Here is a 21,805-nt window from a genome sequence, read left to right on the forward strand (position 1 = left end):
TGTCATCTTCGGTTTTCTCCCTCTTTCACCCCCGATCAAGACAGAGACCCACCCGCCGTTTGTTTCAGTGTTGAAATAAATACTATTTGGCTTGCTACCGAGGCAGATAACATGGCTAATTAACTAGCTAACGTCAAATAGTTTCCTCCCTCACGTTACTTCAAAGAGTGAGGAGTAGCAGTCTAAAGTACATACTGTAGCCTACTTTTCTGCGATTTAGTACAATAATTAAATTTAGCTGGTATCACATCTATACTTTTAAGCCTCCTGCCATTGTTTACATCTGTTAAAAATCACGCATTTAAAAAAAATAAATAAATAAAATAAAAATGAAAAATAAAAACTTTGCTACTGTTTGAGTGTTGTACGGAGAGACCGCGCGTGCGTGCGTGTGCGTGTGTGTGTGTGTGTGTGTGACACTCGCACTCTCTCTTTCCTTATGTGTGTATGTGCACACATCCTCGTACCTCACCGCTCCAAACCATAGCTCCAAACTTAATCCGGGAAAGGTGAACATTCCTGCATCATAACTTGGACTGAAAGATGAATGTGTAGAAAGTGAGCATGTCTCCAAAAACCTATTGTTGAGCTGCAGGTTTAATGACTGCATTTTTTATTTATTTTTTTATTTTTGTTTTTACAGAAATTATGTTTTGATTATATTTTTGATTATTGAGCTGCAGGTTTAGGCTCACTTAAGTGACTCCTTTTTTTCTTTCATTTATAGAGATTTTTTTTTTTTTTTACAGAAAATAATTTATTTATGTTCTGATTATTGTTGAGCTGCAGGTTTAGGTTCACTTAAGTGACTGCATTTAATTAAGAAGAATTTAATTATTTATTCTAATTATTTAGCCTGACATGTTTACTGTTCCAAAATGTTCTATATGTTTCTTAAAAATAAAATGTGTTCAGTGGGAAAAAAAAGTTTTTTTTTACCCAGACATTTAAAAATAACATATTTTAGAGCTGTAATCGTAATACCGTGATACCGTGATATTTGTATATAAGGTTATCATACCGTCAGAATCTCATACCGGCCCACGCCTAGCAGTCACACACATATACACGTTCCTGTCCCTGAACTCTGTGTACTAAAACATCTGTTGCTGTAATTCATGTAGGCGCTATATATAGATCAGAAATTGAATCAAATAAAACTTCCTTGAGTCCTTGGAACAGTTTTGCTGTATAGCAAACCCCTTTACTTTTGGCTGCCAAATGCTTGATCTTGAAAAGACATTCAGCAAAGTGCCCATTAATTTCTGTACAGCCTTGCAGTGGAGATCATTTCTCTATTGCGCTGCATTAGGTAGTGCAGGCTATAGTCTTATTAACTTGGGTAACATAATTTGAAATAAAAAATTTAAAAAAACATCCAATTTATAGGAATAAATAAAATTTTACATTATTCTAGATTTTATCGTGACACTTTTAATAGGTGATATGGAAATAAATTAATCTTCTTATTTTATAGTTTTGTTAGAAAATATCATAAGAGTAAGCAACATAACAACAACATATCTTTAGCTGTTGCGACAAATCTCGGAAATTATGTTGTGTAACTGTGGTCATGGTTATTTTGGTGTTAAGTAAGGCAGGGTTAAAAGTGCATTGGTGAGTGTGAATTATATTTTTAATTTCAGAGTGGTGCGTCACTAAAATAAACCATGTTTGTTATTGACGGTTGCCACTGCAACGGAAACCCAGTCCTCACCAACTTTAATGCCTAAGAAAGCAATGCCATTATTCCAGCAGAGGACCTCTTGTATTTTCTTATGCTAGAGAAGTAAATAAGAGCTTTTTAGTGATTCATTTTTCCATTCAGCACTGCAGTAGTCATACCTTTCTGGTTTGTGAACGTCATGTTTGATGTAATGCCATACACAGTGTACGTCTAGGAACAAAAACTGGCAATTTGTCAGCTTCCATTCTGAGCTCTATGAGATGCTCAGTAAAGGAATGAGGTTAAAGGTATGGTAGAAGTTCATGAGCTGGAAACCCACTATAGACCTGCATGCTGTCTCTTCTCATACCCAAACTTTTCATACCCAAGAGGATAGATGGGTTAACAGTAAATTACTGTGATGTTGTATTTTTGGTTTGGTGTGTCATAGTCTTTACTTGTTACCAACACCTCTGCCCTGCATGGCTTATGGCTCTGGCTTGGCCTCAGTTGTGCTTTTTACATATCGACATTGATTAAACAAAATTAATATTTTAATTCCATAGAATTAACAAACATTATTGTTATTTGCTTCATGCCAAAGTGATCCAATACATTGTTTGATATGTGGACATCCACCTTTTATTTGTTTGATGGACAGATGTATTTCCTTGACTTCTGTGAATGTATTGCTATAGTGGACTTAGGAAGAAGGCTTTTGTACACATGCCATCTCTTCCCAGCCTAGATCTTCACAAATCAGGTGATGGGGTAAGTTACTACTCTTCTTTTTCATTTAGTTATTACGTATCTTTCTTTCTTGCTTTTTTTCTTTCTGTATGTTCTTGTCTTACCTCTGTTAGCTGCAATTGTCATTCTTATTTTAGATATCACTCAAGTAATGGCATGTGTCAAAGTCTAGAATAGTATCTGTTCTATTGAAAACTGTTGATTCACTTTTCATTGTCAGTGTGAAGTGTTTGAACATACTGGTCAACTGTCCAGTGCGGAAGATGAGGTGCACATGGCCGCATGTGGGTTGGTGTGCGAGTGGGCACAGAAAGTGCTGAGTCGGCAGTTTGACAGCGTTGAGGATCTGGCTCGATTTCTTTTGAACAGCCACTATATTGGAACTAAGTCTGTGGCTGCTCTTACTGTGATGACCGGTTCCCCCTCAGGTACAGTAAACTTGTAATAGGCCTGCAGTTGACTCCATGTTCCTAAACTTGCAAATGTCTGCACCTTGTGGCTAACAACCATAAGACAAAGCCAAAAATAATGGCATGTTTTGGAAAAATTCATGTATTTTTTTTTTACGTCGTCATTATTCTACAATCAGTTCTCTTTTTTTCCCACAGGAGCAAAATTGTCCATTCAGTCATCTGCATTTGCTCCCACAACCGATGCACACTCATTCCAACCTCAGGTTAAAACCCTGGTCTCACCCTCCGTAGATGCCAAACAGCAGCTACAAAGGAAGATCCAGAAGAAGCAGCAAGAACAGAAACTGCATTCTCCACTCCCTGGTGAAGCTCAGGCCAGGAGGGCAGATGGGGGCATAACTCCTGGGGTAGGGACAGGCATACCCTGTGGAAGTCCTGCTCTTCTCTCGCCTCAACCTATTGGGATTGTGGTTGCAGCTGTTTCCAGCCCTATCACGGTAAATTATGACTTTTACACAAAATAGAAAAATTACAAATGACATTTTAAAGGGATAGTTCACCCAAAACTGAAAATTCTGTCATGAATGAAGGAACACACCCTCGTGTTGTTCCAAACCTGTAAGACCTTTGTTGAAATTCTGACCCTGCATAGACAGCAACACAACTGACATTTGCAAGACCCAGAATCGTAGTAAGGACATCTTTAATATTGTCCATGTGACATCAGTGGTTCAACCTTAATTTTATGAAAGTACGAGAATACGCAAAGAAAACAAAAATAATGACTTCATTCAACAATTTCTTCTTCTCCCTCTCAGTCTTTGACGTGCGTTCACAAGAGTACCACACTTGCAAATAAGGCACAGTGCATCAGCGTTCTATGTTAGAACGCCGGCTCCTGCGTTAACAGCATCACATGCATGCGTGGTACTGTTATGAATGCATGTCAAAGACAGACAGGGAATAAAAGAAATTCTTGAATAAAGTCGTTATTTTTGTTTTCTTTGCGGACAAAAAGTATTCTCATAAATGAAATTACGGTTGAACCACTGATGTCACATGGACGATTTTAACAATGTCCGTACTTTCTGGGTCTTGAACGTGTCAGTTGCGTTGCAGTCTATGGAGGGTCAGGAAGCTCTCGGATTTCATCAAAAATATCTTAATTTGTGTTCCGAAGATGAACGACGGTTTTAGGGGTTTGGAACGATATGAGGGCAAGTAATTAATGACAGAATTAGAATTTTTTGGGTGAACTATCCCTTTAATTTAATGTTTAATTTATACTTATTATAAATTATATATAATAATTTATAATTATTCTTTGACTAATATTTCTCATTTCTCCTTTTTTGTATTTCCTGCAGGTTCAGAGGAGCAGGCAGTTGTTGTCTCCTAGTCCTGTTCCCATGGGAGCTACAGACAGCAAAGTTCTTCCTGTAAACTTTCAAGTGGTTACCCAGTCAGTGCAGCCTGTGAAACAGTGCCCCAAGACACCTCATAATATCTCGGCTAGTCCGATAAGCGATCGGTCAGCCCGTCATCGGTATGCCCAAATCCTGCCCAAGCCATCTGCCTCAAGTGGCATAACCCTGCGCTCACCAACATTGCTTATCACCAACAGCCCCATCAAGACGGTAATGTCAACTCCGCACGTCAGTTCGGTCAATGTAGTCAAGATGACGACCATATCTCTGGGCTCTAATGGCAGTGGGATCAGCACACCTGCTGATACTCCTGCCAGCAACAAAGTCAGACCCGCATCTGCTGGAGTTGCCAGCCTCAATGACGATCCACAGCCAGTTACGCGTGTTCGCAGTGGGTCTATAGCTGCAATGCCATCTATTTTGGCAAGGTCAGGGCGCTCAACATCCACGATCCCTGCCATCGACACTAAAACAAATACTGAAGCCATAATTGGAAGTGGTCAAGAGCACGGTGGTACGAGTAGACTGGCAACCACTCTGGACACCGTTGGTGGTGTACAGTGGTCAGGGATATTCAAACCCAGAGTGGCTAGCGTACACACTCCTCTTGACAAGGGCTCTCTGGGATTGGACACTTTAACAGGGACCAAATGCAATGAGAGGATACTCCTTAGTGTCAATACTCTGGCTGCTGGCAGCAATAATACGTCCAACACTAATGAAAGCACTTTGTACCAGAACGCAAGTAGCACTCAGTCAAACAGTGGTAATGTGGTTGTGACATCACCCAAAGATGCAGTGTTGGCATCCAAGAGCCCTCACAAAAGACCTGGCTTATGCACTGATTTGAGCCCAACACCTGTTAAAAAAGCCCACATTTCTGTGCTACCAGCAGGTGGATCCAATGGACTGAAGTCGAATGTAATGGCGAAGCAAATTCCAAGATCAAGCACTCCTATAAGGCCAGAAAGTGCACCTCTCACAGCCACAGGCAAAGCTACTGCATGTCTGGTCAGGAATACTGGCTTCCAGACAGTTCGCAGGCCTCAAAGCATCTCCCAGGGAAGATGGCAAGGAGCTTCATCAGTAAGGGATTATAGAGTTTCTGTCACCTCTACAGCAAGTCAGGATACTTCAGTGGGGAATACCATGTTTCAGACTGTTTGCAGACCTCGAAGCATCTCCCAAGGGAGATGGGAAGGATCTTCAACAGGTGTCGAAGTTAGAGCTGTGGTCACCCGAACTGTTAGCGCTCCAGGTCAAGCTTTGCTACAACAAGTAACCAAAAACTCACAGGATTTGCTTATGGACCAGTCTGACTCTTCTGCAGCATGTGAACTGAAGAGTGTATTTTGGGAAAGTGAGCTGCAACATGGTACTCAACAACATCAGGAAGTTTATGGCCCGCAAATGGTGTCTGAGCCAAAGCAAATGTCCACCCCAGTGATGGAGCCCCTTCCTGCAATTGCTCGAGCCTCTCCTTCCAACCAGCAGGCTCAAATGAGTGACTATGGAACCCAGGCCAACCTTAGCTACTTTCCATTTGATGATGACATGACCCAGGATAGCATTGTTGAGGAACTTGTACAAATGGAAGAGCAGATGAAAATTAACAATAGCATACAAAGTTTCAGCAACTGTGTGGATAATTCACTGCAAGGCCAGCAACAAACCATGCAGACTACCATGATGTCTTCCCTCCAGACTAACACCCTGTATTACAGCTCTGCTCATAGCAGCAGCACCCCAATCCAAACACCCACTCCTACACCTACTCCTACTTCTGAGATGATAGGAAGTGGTCACGGTATGATGCACGAAAGCCCCTGTTCACGCTTAGCCCCAACCACTCCGGTCGACAGCGCTCTTGGAAGTAGTCGACAAAAACCTATTGGCACGCCACACTCCAACTGCAGCAGTAGTATCCCACCAAGCCCTGTGGAATGCAGGAACCCTTTTGCCTTTACTCCTATTAACTCCAGCATCACTGGATACCATGATGGAAGTACCGTCTCCTCAAGCCCTGTAAAGCCCATGCAAAGACCAATGGCCACACATCCAGATAAGACTAAACTGGAATGGATGAACAGTGGGTACAGTAACAGTGGTGGGAACACCAACAATGGCATTAGCATTCTGCCCACCTACCAAGACCTAGTAGATGACCACTTTCGAAAGCCTCACGCCTTTGCCATCCCGGGCCAGACCTGTCAGTCTCAAACCAGACATCATGACACTCATATCAGCCGCCTGACACCCATTTCGCCCGTCCAACAGCAAGTGGCAAGCATGGCTAGCCTCAACAAGAAAGAGGGTTTTGCTGTTCCAGCACCCCTTGACAACAGGGCCAGCTCAGGGTCTGGAACATTTCGATGCCGCAGCGTTAGCCCAGCAGTCAGGCAGCGCAACTTGAGCGGGACCCAAAATCCCAGTGTTCCCCACTCTGTGGTCTCTCCTTTCAACTCACCTGTAACACCTGAAGTGCTAAACATCTTTTCTAACAGTGACCCTGATTCAAGCATCAGCAGCATGGCACAGAGGAGTCAGTCTGTTCCAGTCACAGTGATGATGCAGTCTGAGGTTCTACCCATGCAAGCAGGCCAGCAGATGAATACCAAAAACATCACCAATGTCCTCATCAACAAAATGGATGGCGATGGAGATGACTCTGTGCGTGGCATCGGAATCAACAACATGCCGTCCAACTACACTGCCCGCATGAATCTTACCCAGATTCTGGAGACCACCACCGTGCTCAGCTTTCCTGGTAATGCCAGCCACCAAGCTCTGATCTCGCCTTGTTCATCAGCCTTTGAGTCCCAGAAGCCTGGTTACCTCATGAAAAATGCCAGAGAGGAGCCGATGAGCTTCTCTGTAGACGAAAGCCAAGCACAATCAGCCTCAGGGGAGCACCAGCCGCCACAACAGCAGCAGCACTTAGGCAGACGGCAGCTCCTTGGGCAGGAACAGCAGAGTCAGGCAATGCTGTTGCCTCTACAGCAAAACCTCCAACAACATCAGCACCAGCAACACTTGGATTTAGACAGAACTGTTAAAGATCTTTTACATGAGGAAAGCTTGAATGCTGGCTCACAGCTTGTGGGTCAAGGATCAGAGCTCAGTGCTGGGAGTTCAGAGTTTCCCAGCGATATGCGACTAACCTCTGAGCTTACCGGTAGCATAAATGACTTAAATACATTGGACACCAACCTTCTTTTTGACCCCAGTCAACAGCAAGGACAATATGAAGACTCGACGCTAGAAGAACTGAAGAACGACCCACTTTTTCAACAAATATGCAGCGAGACTGTGAATTCTGCAGGCTTTGACTGGTTGGAGAGCAAAGACCAGGCAACAGTGGAAATGTTGGGTTAATTTGTGCTTTTGTGTTGTTTTGCTATTTGGATGGGTTTCTATGTATGTATTTTTGAAATCTCATCAACGTATGTATTCGTCTTGTCATGCAGCACCTACTGCTATAAGCCCCTGGATGTCACAACACAGGTCCATATTGAAGTGCCAGGCTTAACAGAAATTGCCCTTTCAAGATTGCTGGTTCTTTGTCTCAATGGTTAGTGAGAAACAGGCTAAACTAGAAGTACTGTCACATTTTTCCTGCTCTTTCTCACCAGTTTTGCAAGAAAACACGTCAGAGCTTTACATAAGAAGTCATCTGAGAAATTTTTATGCCTCTGCACTGTTTTGTGCATTCAGTGACGCAACTTTTATATAACCCTTTGAACATTTTGCAGTAAAAGGGCATTGTATGGAAGATTGGAAAATAACTTATTTTTTAACCCTTTATCTTAAAGAAAAATATTTGTATTTTGAGGTTACACCAGCTATATGAGGTACTGTACCTCATCTAATTAGCTTTTTCACTCTGTAAACAAAATCGGTGCTTCCATGTGCAGAAAATCTGCTTTGAACATGATGAACATCTGTATTGTCTTTCAGTAAACAAATAATAAGGGAAGATCCCATTAGCAATGTTAAGCTTTCAGGTGATGCTTAATATTGAAATACAGCAGCTTACACCTGCAGCCGCTGTTTACAAAGTAATAACTTATTGCACACAAATGTGCCACCATGTTGGAATTCGTAACGTGAGCCAGTAAGCAATTTACATTTGCAGCTTTATTCTTATTGTCAACCACTATGTCAGTTGGGAAGTATGCATCTACTTGCACAAAATCGCTTGTTACGTTAAATGAATAAATGAGTGCACTTTTGGAATTTAAATTTACTTATGCTAATATTTAACTAAATTGAAAGGTAAAAATATTGACTCGTGTAGGGTTTTTTCCCCCTAAGCTGCATCTCAGGTTTCCCCAACCTCTAGATTGGAAGATATCAATCAGATTTTATCCAATAGAACAGGCTGGGTTTAATTTAAACCCAATCAATGAATAAGCACGGCACTGGTTATTGCACTAGCTGGCACCTTTATATTGCATTTACAATTTGAATATGGTTTTAAAATGGAAGAATTAGAAGGAAAAATTGGATGGGTAATCATAACTGGTGAAACCAAAATGCCAAAGTGGAGTATAGTTGTGGAAAAAAAAAAAGTTATAGGACAGTTGTCAAACTATCCCAAATGTTTGTTTTATTGTTAACTATGCATTTACGTGGCCAAGAAATAGATGGGTAGCCACTTTTCTGACTCTTTTAATTTTCCCCAATGTCATTTGGCAGTTTGCATAAATGAGATTCATTGAAGTATATATTCTCTCGTGCACATGCCTTGTTTTGGCATTTTCAACGACTGTTTTATATTTGAGCACTTCATTCAGGAACTTCTTTATAACACGCACTAATAAAGAGCCTTTACCCCTTAATCAAAGTATCGCACCAGCTGTAAAAACATCAGGAAACTGAAAATACCCAGATCACATTACTAATAAATGAGCTCAGTGCTAATATCATCAGATAGCCCCCTGCCCCCACTCGCTTTGAAAGCTGGAATGAAGACATTTAATTCAAAGGGCCATTACTGTACCATGTTGTACTGATGTACTTGATTAGTTGTCTGCTTTCAGAATAGCAGAGGATAAGATACACTTTGTTGCCGAGTGTGGTAGTTATTGAAATTCCATCTTAGCCTTACTTCCATACCAAAGACAAGTTTTGTAATTACTGAGAAAAAATAGAAGGAATTCTACCGTTTTAGTACCACCACTTTCAGATTCAATTCTTACCCCAGTTTTTAAGCATGTTTTAAAATGCATTTATGAAAATGTCACCCATGATTAAATGGGGCCAAGATTGTGGGGTTGAAAAGGGAATTTGTTTTATGCATAATTGTGATTTGCATACGACCACTGTATCACTTGAATTTTATTTACATGACATGTCCGATTTCATGCTTCTGGGATTTATAGCAGGAAAGTTCTTAGGAGATGAAGAAAGTCCACAATGGAATTTCTGTTTGTTGTGACGCTCTGTAAATAAGCTCCATTTATAAAAGGAAAAAATGACACTGTATTACAAGTTTGACTGACATTCTTATTGATAATATGACCATGATTATAGTGATCCAGTGGTCTTTGACAAAGTTTTTGTTTTGTTTTTGTTACAATTATTAGTTTACATAACTAGACATCTCTTGTATAGATATAGCTTGTTGTGAGTTTTAATTTTCAAGCTTTTTTTCTCATTTATTTATTATTTGGCTTCCATTTTTTTTCCCACAGAAGAGTGTGCTTTTGTGTGAGAATATAGCATGGATTTTAAAATGTGTTGTGGTTTTTGCGTATCTTTTTTTTTTCTAGCAGTTAACACTGGAAATGTAACAACTGAAAATTCACAAAGTTCTTAAAGTATCAGTTTGTGTTCTTATGTTCAGGAGCCCTTTGAGGATCTCGTTGAGCCAGTGCGTACATGTAAATGAGTGAAAGCAATAGAAATGTTCAATTAAAAACATTTAAATAATCCACTGTTCATTTACAAAAAAAAAAAAATGTAAATTTGCATTTTATCACTGTACATACGTCATGACTTTATTTACAGTAACATGAGTATTTCTGTCCAACAGAAGAAAATTCACTTGTGACATGATTTTTTTTTCCTTTTCTTTAAAAAAAAAAAAAAAACTTAACTTCCTCTTAAAAATATGTATGTAAACGTTTGTTTTTTGAACAAGCACTACTATTTCTACTTTAATGAAGAGGCAGGCCAGAAACGTGACTGTATTATTCTCTGACTTGGTAGAATTGTCCGTTCCCCTTGTCTTTATTTCCTACCTTTGCTATTCCCTCATGTTGTTATTGTTTATGTACAGACTCTTTATGGTAGTTTGATGAAATTTGTTATGACATTTCAGCAAGATTTTCTTCATTCTTTTGTATTGAAAGTGCTTACTGATGTTGAGATTTTTTAAGTGGTTTTAAAAACCAATAAACATTTTGTAAAGTATTGCAAATAATTTGTTCTGTCTGTTTCAGACCATTTGGAAAGCCAGGATTGGCTTGTGTAAAAATAGTACAACAAATCTCATTTTAAAGATTAATTTAAATGATTGTGTGTAAAGAATGCAAAGCTTAGCTCTGGATGCAAGTCCTGCCAGCCTTATTTTAGAATAAAACAGTCAACCAGTTCAAGCTGTACTTTGAGCATGGAGAAACAGCTCAGCCAGATCCCTATCTATATGGTTAAGGTGGCTTTTTAGCCAGGTTAACCTTTATCACGTACAACCAACCTATTGAAACTGATTTAAAGGCACAATATGTAAGATTTTTTTATTAAAATATCCAAAAACCACTAGAACAGTATTATATATTTTGCTGACTTCTGTACGTACATTATCCCAAATGTTTCGAAGAATGTTTAAATCCAAAGAAATTAGTAATTTTAACTAGTGACACGGACCGTGTCTGTGTCTCATTTAGAAGGCTGCGCCCTCCGGAGGTCGCATTCGAAGGCTGCATACGTCATCGAGGCTGTCTCATTTCAGAAAAGCTCCGAATGCGACCTTCTTTCACAGGAATTCGGAGGATGCATGAGGTGTATCCTTCGCTGCTACAGATAACCCACAATTCTTTGCGTCGCCGTAAACAACTGTTGTTAATTTGAAAAATGCCGGCACCGGTAGATGTACACACAAGCGCAGATGTGGTGTTTACAACTTACCTTAAATCGCCTCGGTAAAAACGGATAAACATTTTTAATATCCTCTTCCTTTTTTTTTCTCTAACAGATGTCTGCTGTATGTATGCTGCAGCTCCTCAAACATTGAACAAAATAAAACAGGTAAAAGCATTTTTTTTTTTTCAAATTACTTTCCAAATTTAGAAATAAGTTTCCTTCATTTAAGTAGTGTGAGAGCGCAAGGATGCTCTAAATGTGTTGGCATAGCAACGTGATACTTCCTGTTTCCTTTTCCGCCCACCCTACGAAGGCTGACTCGTTTAATTCTGGGTTGAGGACACTCCATATATGCATCCTTCAGAGGATGCGACCTACAGAGGATGCGACCTCCAGAGGATGCAGCCTTCGAGATGAGACACAGCTGTTGTCGTCTTTTCTCCTCTGTTCTCTGCCGTTGCTCGTGGATGATGTTGTAGTTGGTGGATGAGTCTGTGTGCTGCTGCTGCTGTCTTTCATCTTGAGGTTCTGATGGGCTTGAGGAGACTGACGGGATGCAGGGGTGAAGGTGCTCTGAGGTTGTTTGCTGACACACTGCTGGTGTTGAGCTGAGTTTGTGATGCCTTCAGGGGTGGAGGTGCTGTGTGTTTGTGTGCTGTCACACCTCTGATGTGGAGTTGTGGTTGTGGAGCATTCAGGAGTGGGGCTGCTCTGGGTTTGTGTGCTGACACACTGCTGTTGTATTGTGTGTATCTGGTTTCTGGTCTCTTCCAGCAGTCTCTCCAGTGTGTGGCTGCCTTAAAAATAAATGGAGGTAAATGGAGGAGCTGCGATAACGTTTACATTTATCAACCGATTTCAGAGGTTTGTGATCTACATGGAGTTCAAAATAACTGCCTCCAGTTATTTAGTTAGGTTTGGAAAATTATTCATTTTCATAAGAAATTGTGAAAACTCACACTTGTCTCACTTGTTGATTTGATAGATTTTTTCGGTTTACAATTCTAATGTTAATGTAGTATAACTGTGACATACATGTTTTGTAATTTGAATGTACATTAAATTAAATTAAGTTGTTTCATTGCGTTCTCTGTCTTCAACCCCAACATTTTAGCTTTTCTTGTGCTTCAGGTCAGAACACAGCTCATTCCCTTTGAAATACTGGAAGAAAATCTAAATAATACATCTTTAAGCACTAATAATTTACCATTGAGAAAATTGAATCAAACCAGCGAATACAAATCAAAAAGTGACACTCTTGGTAGTCTGCTCCTTTAATTCTAGGTTGAGGACAATTCGTATGCATCATACAGAGGATGCGACCTCCAGAGGATTCGACCTCCGGAGGGCGCAGCCTTCTAAATGAGACTGCCAATGATGTCATAACCCCTCGATTTCCGGTTTTGTTTTGTAGAAAACATGGAAACACCAAAGACGCATGATTCCACACTCAGTCACGACTTCATCAAACTACGCCTTTGTCTCCATTGTTTATTTTGAATACGTGCCCTCTAGTGGCGAAAATTACATATTGTGCCTTTGACAGGGATTTATGAGAATTATTTAACAAATATGTACCTATTAAATATATAGGGATATAGTGTTTACAGAAGCACTGTGTGTTTCATGGGAAGTAAAAGGGAGATTCTCCTTTGGCTGATGATGAGTCACTTGCTTTGCATGAAATTTGAACTCAACATACAAACAGACCCATCACAAATGAATAAAGCTTTCACTTGACCAGCAGATGGCGCCATAACGCACTCCTCATAAACAACCCTTTTCCCATAAACTAACATGCGAGGTCGTCAAGACAACAAACATAGCTATTGAATGATTTATTGCCTCTGTGATTGTCTTGAGTGACACCGTGAATGCGAGCGGCTGAGCTCATATCAATCACTGTATCTCCAGCGTGTGACTCACTGAGGACGTCCCCCCAGCTTCGCTCTTTAATTTGACTACAGCCCCAGTTTCACTTCAGTGTTGACAGCGGCGCGTGGCGAGCTAGTCGCTTTTTTATTTTAGATGACTTTTTTGTAACAAACGGAAAACTGCGGTGGAAAGCGAGTTTAACTTTTAGACTTTGTGACCACGGACGAACCATGGCTACAATAACGTGTCGAGTGCAATACCTGGAGGACTCGGACCTATTCGTGTGCTCAAATTTCCCCGAGCCCCGCAGACCTCTGCAGTATGACCTCAACGAGCATTTGCTGTTGAACGAGCAGATCGCCGGTATTCACAAACTGCTAGAAGCTCCTTTGAAGGTTAGTCATTTACCTCATGTTGTAGGTGTGCTTACCTGCGCTGAATGCCTGCTAACAAGTGTCAGCGTGGGGAGTTGATTATTTTAGCCATTAAAGCTGCGTGTAACCTCACGTTGTGGCTAAAGTTTGTATTGTTTAACAAAAGGCTTGGTTTATTTTGTCATTGAATAGTCCATAGATGAAACTCCTGTTTATGGGGTATCTATCTGTCTGTCGTAAATGAACGGAATGAGATGTAGAAATGTTACATACCTACTTTTTTCGTAATGGGGGAAAAATCAGCTAGATAGTATATGTCCTCGGTAATTGAAATTAGTCAGTTGTATGTTATATAAGTTTGTTATACATATCTAATAATTCACACAAACACTACAGAAAACATGATATTTGTGCCTCTAATACTTAAAAAGTCATGGAACACCACAGTGTACTGTATTATTTTAATATATCGCCTGTGTAGAGCAATGTTTGAAGGAAGTAAACTGTCAAATTCAAGACCACATGCCCTCATTGAAGGACATGTGAATGTCTATAGGTTGGGTAACTCATCATTCACTTGCCTAACTGAAGATGCTGGAGCTTCAACGTTTTAATAATTGCTATGCTAGCAATCAGGACATTATATAAACAGTGTTAAAATACTGTGAATGAAGGATTCAAAGGTCCATATATGCTGCACACACTAGAAATGTTTCCAAGTGTCTATTTGTTCACAGAAAAAAAAAGTACAAAAAGCTGTCACTTGGACAGTGCCCTTTGTAATAGCACCTTTAAGTACTAAACTGTACCAATGTGTACCTTTAAGGTACTAATGAGCACTCTTTAGGGATAAGGTACCACCCCATTGACTGCTTTTGTACTTTTTCTGTTAGTGTACTTCTGTTTGGCTGTATGATAAAATAAGCATGCATGGGTTTGTGTGTGAATCCTTGAGTGCATGATGTGAGAGAATGCAAGTAACTATTTGAGAGGGTCGCCAGAATTGCCTGCAGCTGGAGAGTGAGCTGATGCTTGCGGAAAGGGTGGGATCTGTAAACAGAAGATAAGCTCAGCTCCTCAATCAACCCATTATTACAGCACAGCTTCAGACGTGACTCTGTATCAAACACCACCATTCGACAACAATGACCTCTCTTTGTTGTGCACTAGTTGATGGCTAATGATGGCTGTTTTGTTTTGTATGAGTGCATGTTCATATGCTATAATGTGAATGTGTCTCAAGAGTTACACATTTGAGATTGGATTTTTACTGTAGTTGTGATGTAGTTTGTGTCTTGCCAGATCAAAATGTGTGGGAAGATGACTCGTCTTCCAGTTGCACATTCAAAAAGCATGAAGAGTCTAATATGAAACCGTAATCTGTTTATGTGCTGTGTCAAGTAACCGTGCTAGGCAATGATGTTCTTCTGTCTCTCAGTTAGAGGAGTGTGCACTGCAACTGGCTTCTAATGGCAACTACCTAGATCTGGATTCATCCCTTGCTGAACAGAGAGATGATCTGGAGCAACTCTATGATGACGTGGAGTAAGAATGACTTCATATTTTGCCATCCAGTCGTCTCTCTCTCTTCCCTCTCTTTTCCTTTCACTGTCTTTTAGTTTACATTTAGCCAGAGATAGAAACTTGCATCTGAGATGCAAAAAAAATAAAAAGACTTAGACCTGTAAGCAACTGACTCCAAAATACAGACTCGTAAAGAACAAGTCTTTCAGTCTACCAGGAAAAAAAATGTCTCAGAGTATTGTGAGATTGTTTAGATAAAAGGGAGTTTGTCATGCGCTCTCGGTCATGAAAACAAAAATGCATTTTTTTTAACAATGGCATTTAAAGAAAGAAAAAACAAATGTTTTCATTAAATTATTATTTGTTTAATTTAACGAAGTTCCTCCCTTCCTGACTTGAATGAATAAACTGTTAATTAAAAGTAGTATTAAAGATTAAATTATTATTAATTCATGAAAAACCTTGTCTACATTGTGTTAGGGTGGAATTAATTAATAATCAGGGAAATCCTTCAAAATAATAACTAATTAAAAATATATATTTTTTGTTATTGGTGTAAGTCAGGTGTCAAATCTTAGTCTTGATTTGGCCTTGAAAGACTTTGACTTGGTTTAGTCTAAAGTCAGAGACTTTTGAACATGTCTGCCTCCATCTAACCCTTCTTTTAATTTTTATAACAAATAGGAAAAAACAGCATAAATTGCATAAAAGTGAAGAAATATTTCCATTCTTGGGTCAGTCTGAGTTCTTAGTCATATTCAAGAACCAAATTTAGGAGAATCTTTTATATGGTGAATGTTACTTACACACACACACACACACACACACACACACACACAGATATTCTTAGTGAGGGCAGAGGGAAGGAGTGGACAACATTAGTCACAGACGCTGGGAACGTGGCTTCATAATGATAGAGCGTTTAGAAGAGAGAGTGGATAAGAAAAGCTTGCAACACTCCACTGAATCTGGTTTTTGGGATGTGCAACAATGTAAAATTTTGACCTCTTGAGATATTGTTTTGGATGCATTTAACTGCACTCAGCATTAGCTTTTTAAATACAAAGGGTGTTTCAGCACTGCCCTCTCTAATGCTATATTTAGTTGTTTTTTTATTACATGGTGTCATCAGAATATATTCATGACTCAAGTGTCTTAATGCTCCTCTTGTAGAACACTTGTATGTTGGCTTTGTAGATCTGATACAAAAGCTTCTTTGAGATTATAAATACATTCTTAAATGACTATTTATATTGATTGCTATAACATGGACCACAGAATAAAGAAGTCCGAAACTTGACTTGTTTGTGATGATACAGCTGCTACATTGCAGGTCCTGTGGGATGCTTGTGTAAAAAAAAAAAAAAAAGAACAGGCTTCAGCCAACACACTCTTGTGACATTCGTAACAAATTGGTGGCTAATTTGTATGAATTCATACAATCTCATTTGTACATTTCCACATGGTCTGCTCACGCCCAACTAATGGTAAATTTAGGGATAGGGTTAGGGGTGTCCTTATTTTATTTTATTTGTTTGTATGTTTTTAATCCAACCTCATTTCAGACTTTTATTTTAGCCTGCCATTGTCAAGGAGGTCTGTCTGACAGAAAAAAAATCTAATCAAAGAAAGAACATTTCCTGTATGTTTGTAGGTCTCCATCCCGGCACATCTATCCATTTGTTCCTTTGTCAGATGGAACAGAATTTAAACAATGCTGCAGAAACTGTTATAGTCAGGAAATGCACTGATGTCTCTATTCTCTCTGTGTTTGTGTTTAGTCTTTGACGCTATACTTGAGGAATTCCCCAATTTGAGTTTATTTTTGTAAACTAATGTCAACAATGACTAATTTCAACATAACTTTTCCGTTGAGAGCCAGTGAGCATCTGTTCAGTCTTCTTAGATCATAACTGTTGAATAAGTATTTGACGTTTTATTAAGAAAATGCTTTACTCCGCTAAAGGCTCAGTCATGTTCAAAATTCTGAAAAAATACAATATAATGAGCAGCAGTTTTGGGGGTGTACCATGATTCTTATGATGATAGGGTGGTACACAGTACAGCTTGAAGAAAATTGGATTATTCATAAATTAAAGTTTAAGAATATAAATTTCTATATAAAAACAGGCTAATTAATAAGGATCTATGACTTTGGACATATTGTTCTTTCTTCTGTATTACAAATTGAACGCCTTCAGTATGTTTATTATATGACTGAGATCAACTTTTGCACTGGCTAAACTGCAAACAATGCTTGGACTAAATGCACTTATTTTTCAGATGAATGGTTATTTATTATTCATTTATACTGTTGAAAACTTGCCAAACTTTTATGTGGAAGGTCTGTGACCCCTGTTCAGCATTACCTAATTATGACCGGTATCAGTTTCACTAAATCATTTATTAGTGTTGCTTAGTAACGCACAGTCGTTGGACCCACCAGAAGACATGAGTGATTTCACACAGGCAGAGCCAGCGTTTCAGTGAGTGTGTGCTGACCACAGCTTAGACTGACAGTCTCAGAATACACCGAATAGAGCTGAAACACTGAACCACAAATCTAGAATTCTGAGTCAGCTCAAACTGAAGGATTGCATAACTTTGGATCTGTAATACTACTTATACTCGGGCTGTTTTTTTTCCAGATTTGTTCAGCCGTGCTCTGGAGAACCACTTTAAAACCCAGCAGAGTGCTGTATTTGTAAAGAGCAAAATTAATACAAGTGCACTCCATTTGTTTGTTTAACTACAGGTTAAAAACTTGGGGTCTATAAGATTTTTTTTTTTTTCTTTTAAAGAAATTAGCAAGGAGACATTAAATTAATCAAAAGTGACAGTCATTTATACTGTTACAAAAAAATTATATTTTTTTATATTTTAACTTTCGGTTCACCAAAGAAACCTGAAAAAAAATGTTTTGCCATTTCCACAAAAATATTAAGCAGCTCAACTGTTTTTAATATTGATTAAAAGATGAAATGTTTGAAGACTGAAAATTTGGCTGCTGAAGATTCAGCTTTGCCAAAATATATAAATAAAAAATATATAATGAAATAGAAAACTTAAAAAACAAACAACTGTTCTATTTGAATATAATTTTACTGTATTTTGGGTCATATAAATGCAGCCTTGGTAAGCATAAGAGACTTTGTTGAAGGAGAACTAGCAGCTCCATGCCTGTGGAAATGCCATAATTTCTCATTATAAAGTATTTTAAATGGGTGGTCTCATTTTTCTAAGGGCTCAGTGTTTCTGTGTTTGTGGGTGTGTGTGTTTAAAGCATACATGGTGTGTATTTGTAAGCCGGCAAAAATGTAGCGACAGCTGCTCCTTCAGGTTCGCCGAGATTGGCAAGAGGAAACACGTCATTTGAAACGACAGCACTTGGAAAATAGAAGACACAATTGGGGTGTGTGTAAGAATGTCTGTGTCTTTGTGACTGTGTGTATGAACCACACAGAACATCGTGAAGAAAGCATAAGCCATGGATTAGTCAATTTTTTAGCTACGAACACCCTTGATGCATAGTTTCCATGCCTGTTTACTCTCTCTTTCCATACCTTAATCCCTACCGACCCATATTCTCTCTTTCTGACTCCGTCTCCAGTCTGCCTTCAGTGTAGTGTGTCTGTAATAATGACAGATTTACAGTATTCTTTAAATGTATTTTACTCCATCTTATCATTAAAGTAGGGAAAGAATTCAAGTGGACAGAATTCACCTAGAATAATAATAAGCACAAACTGTGTTTCTGAATGAAGTTACTGGGTTTGATGTGTGATATCTTAATTCTCAAATTTTCTTCTTTCTACAGAAAAGGCAAAAAGCCCATCTTGATTCTCCGTACGCAGCTCTCAGTACGGGTTCATTCCATCCTAGGTAAGAGTGTACGCACTGTAATACTCTATGATGAGCATATGACTGATTTGCATGCTTATTTCATAAACATTTGTATCTGTATTGCTGAGGTGGCAAGTACGTCATTCCTGGCTTTCCATTCTGGCTGTTGGTTTAGTTTGTCTTGGAGAAGGCAAAAATGGACCACGTTCTCCAAAAATGCTGAAATGGTATTATCCCTGTATAGTTTTTTCCCCTCAGTTGGGAACTTTCCAACTATATCCTCATAATCCTCAGTGACAACTTCAGGTTCAGCTGGCCTTTCATTGTAACATGGATCTGTTAAAGTAATGAACATAAGAGTTCCCCACTTAAAGGTGCACGAAGCAATATTTGAAAAAACGCTTTTGACCACAGTGTCGGACTGAGTCCCAAAACACACTTGTAGCCAATCAGCAGTATGGGGTCTTGTAATGATAGAGAGAAGAACACGCTCAATTTGAGTGCACAGGATGGATATTAGCAGATCGACTATAGATGGAGAGAGATGACAGATAAAAAAAGAGGAAAATATCAGAGAAACAAAACATTAAAAAGAAGGGTTACGATCAGGCAAGAGGTAGGACCAGCGTAAATATCGAAGCAGCTTTCCAGCGGTGGAGAGAACTCAAGAAGCGGGAAGGCCTGGAATCGGACACCGAGGTTGCGTTGTTTTTTCTTCTTGATAGGTACATAACATTGATTTTGCTTTGTTTCACACAACTTATCCGTGTTGGCTTTTGTTTGAATATGCTGTGTGTCATCTTCACTTGTTTCCGCGATTTGTCTTTGCAATGGTTGTGTACGTACGCGTGGGGCGGAGATTTCAAAATAGGGGCAAAGTCCTGTTGGGCTATGGGCGTTTGTTTTGGTGCTTTCAAATATCGACATCGTTTGGCAAAAATCGCTTGGTGCACCTTTTAATAGTTCAACTACAATTGGTTCAAGTCATGGACTGAACTGCCTTCGTTTTTATTTTGTACTGTTCTCTGAGGTCCACTTGTAATGTTATCAAAATGTTTACTTTAAAAAAACATAATTTAGAAGTAATAGGCTATTTTCTGTTCTGTTTTAACCCCCCTCATCAGAACTCTCTGTTTGAATATGCGTGGCGGATTGTCGACTCAGCAGTAAGCGCCCACTGCTATGATTGGCTAACAGTTGTGCATGTTTGATAGCCTACAGCCTTCACAGATGGACGCTGCTGTGATTTAGGTTAAAAATGCATAAATACTTAGTACATATCAAACGATCTGTTTAACAGACAAAGCAGTAGTGACACACTTGTGTTGTGACATTACTGTTGGATCCAATATAGTCGGCACAGCATTGTCTTTTAGTTTCAATGTCTTTGAAAATTCCGTGTCCAATTGTGCCTTGTTTGTAAACAAATCCATGGTAAAATGAAATGACGTGAAAGTGCGGTCTGTATCTTTATTAAAAAATAAAGTTCATTCACTTTCCTGACGTTGGGATCAGAAGGAAGGCAATGCAAAGACTGTTTTTCCACAACTTGGCACTGCACAGCATCTTGTTGTCTTCAGAGCCATCTTTATCGTTTGGTTTCTGTGTAGACCTGCGCGTCTCATAAACACTACATGCGCGAATCAATGGGCGTGGCTAAACGGGCAGCGATGTGGAAGCAGGCGTTGATCTTATTCTGCGGAGGCGGTGTTTAGCCATACTATTAGATAATAGAGTTGTACATTCCACAAACTGTCGTTTTAGCAGATTGGCTTCAATGTAAGCTGTTTTTAGACTGACAAGAAAGTTTTGAGTTCTGAAACTTACAGGATCTTTTGTAAAACTTTTGTTCTGAAACTTACATTGACCTCTTATATGTCAAAAGTTTTGATTTCTCAGTTCATGTCCCCTTTAAACAACTCTTGTGCAACTACTCTGACCATTAAGCTGTTGTTGAGTGAATTACGATGGTGAATGATAACAATAAGTCCAGATATTCTTCACTCTCCTTCAATTAGTTTTTGGTTCAGCTAGACTTCATAAATATAAGCTTAAGGACAAAACATCTCCCATTACTCTCTTTAATGACCAAGCCAAAGTAGCTTGACTAGATTATGCTAATAATAAGGACTAAGTCCATGGTCCAGTTTTGGCACCAGATGTGTCCAAAACTTCTTTCCAGTCCTGTTAAATGCATAATCCCCTTCACAAATGTATATACTTAGAAAAACATTAATACTCAAATAGCATATCTAAATGGCTAAAAAAAAATCTAATTTCTGATGTCCAGGGTGTAGTTACAAAGTTACTTTTGTGAGGGTTTCCTCTCCACATATTTAGAAAGTGCAGAATGAATGGCACCCCATCAATGTGACCAAACCAGAACACTCCATTTATAATCAACATGTCCATCTGCACTGCAAGTTTCAGGTATACACAATTTCATGTGATGATATAAACATTTAATTGTTCACTTTATTTAACTACATTTATTTGTATTATTTATTTAAATTATTATAGTTTTTGTTATTGTTGTTGTTTATTTGCGGCTTTTAAAATGTTGCCACAACTTGCCAGGGCCTAGTCACGCCCCTGTGATTAGCTGTCATTTTCATTCATATTGTGTGACATATAGAGAACAGATGAGAAGGTGGAAATAAGGACTATGGAAACCTAGTGATACCCTCTGTGTATACACTATGAATGAACACCTGTCTCTCCTCCATCCTGTCTGTGAATGCATGTCTTGCATTATATTATGCTGATGTATTTTTCTACTGATGGGAAATGTTTGAATGGATGTTGGTTTTTGTGTGTGTGTGTGTGTGTGTGTGTGTGTGTGTGTGT

General features: G+C 39.1%; 2 protein-coding genes across 7 annotated transcripts in view; both read left to right on the top strand.

Moving 5' to 3' along the window:
- The window catches only part of LOC107689974 (DNA-binding protein RFX7-like), a 56,176-nt gene extending 46,442 nt beyond the window's left edge, over window positions 1-9,734 (top strand). Inside the window, exons 6-9 of the mRNA XM_016488188.1 lie at window positions 2,353-2,437; window positions 2,637-2,844; window positions 3,025-3,326; window positions 4,197-9,734. Coding sequence (XP_016343674.1) covers window positions 2,353-2,437; window positions 2,637-2,844; window positions 3,025-3,326; window positions 4,197-7,631 — 4,030 coding nt within the window. The 3' untranslated portion in view covers window positions 7,632-9,734. The remainder of the gene's footprint in view (window positions 1-2,352; window positions 2,438-2,636; window positions 2,845-3,024; window positions 3,327-4,196) is intronic.
- Window positions 9,735-13,142: 3,408 nt separating this feature from the next.
- Window positions 13,143-21,805, top strand: part of LOC107689971 (FH1/FH2 domain-containing protein 1-like) — a 59,048-nt gene continuing 50,385 nt past the window's right edge. For 5 of the 6 annotated variants that reach the window (XM_016488179.1, XM_016488180.1, XM_016488181.1 and 2 more), the window contains exons 1-3: window positions 13,143-13,612; window positions 15,030-15,136; window positions 18,933-18,997. In XM_016488179.1, the coding sequence (XP_016343665.1) occupies window positions 13,448-13,612; window positions 15,030-15,136; window positions 18,933-18,997 (337 nt within the window). In that variant the 5' untranslated portion in view covers window positions 13,143-13,447. The remainder of the gene's footprint in view (window positions 13,613-15,029; window positions 15,137-18,932; window positions 18,998-21,805) is intronic. The other variant, XM_016488185.1, reaches the window with a different exon arrangement.

Source organism: Sinocyclocheilus anshuiensis, unplaced genomic scaffold (genome assembly GCF_001515605.1).
Source record: "Sinocyclocheilus anshuiensis isolate Anshui unplaced genomic scaffold, SAMN03320099.WGS_v1.1 scaffold1845, whole genome shotgun sequence".
Classification (NCBI taxonomy): domain Eukaryota; kingdom Metazoa; phylum Chordata; class Actinopteri; order Cypriniformes; family Cyprinidae; genus Sinocyclocheilus; species Sinocyclocheilus anshuiensis.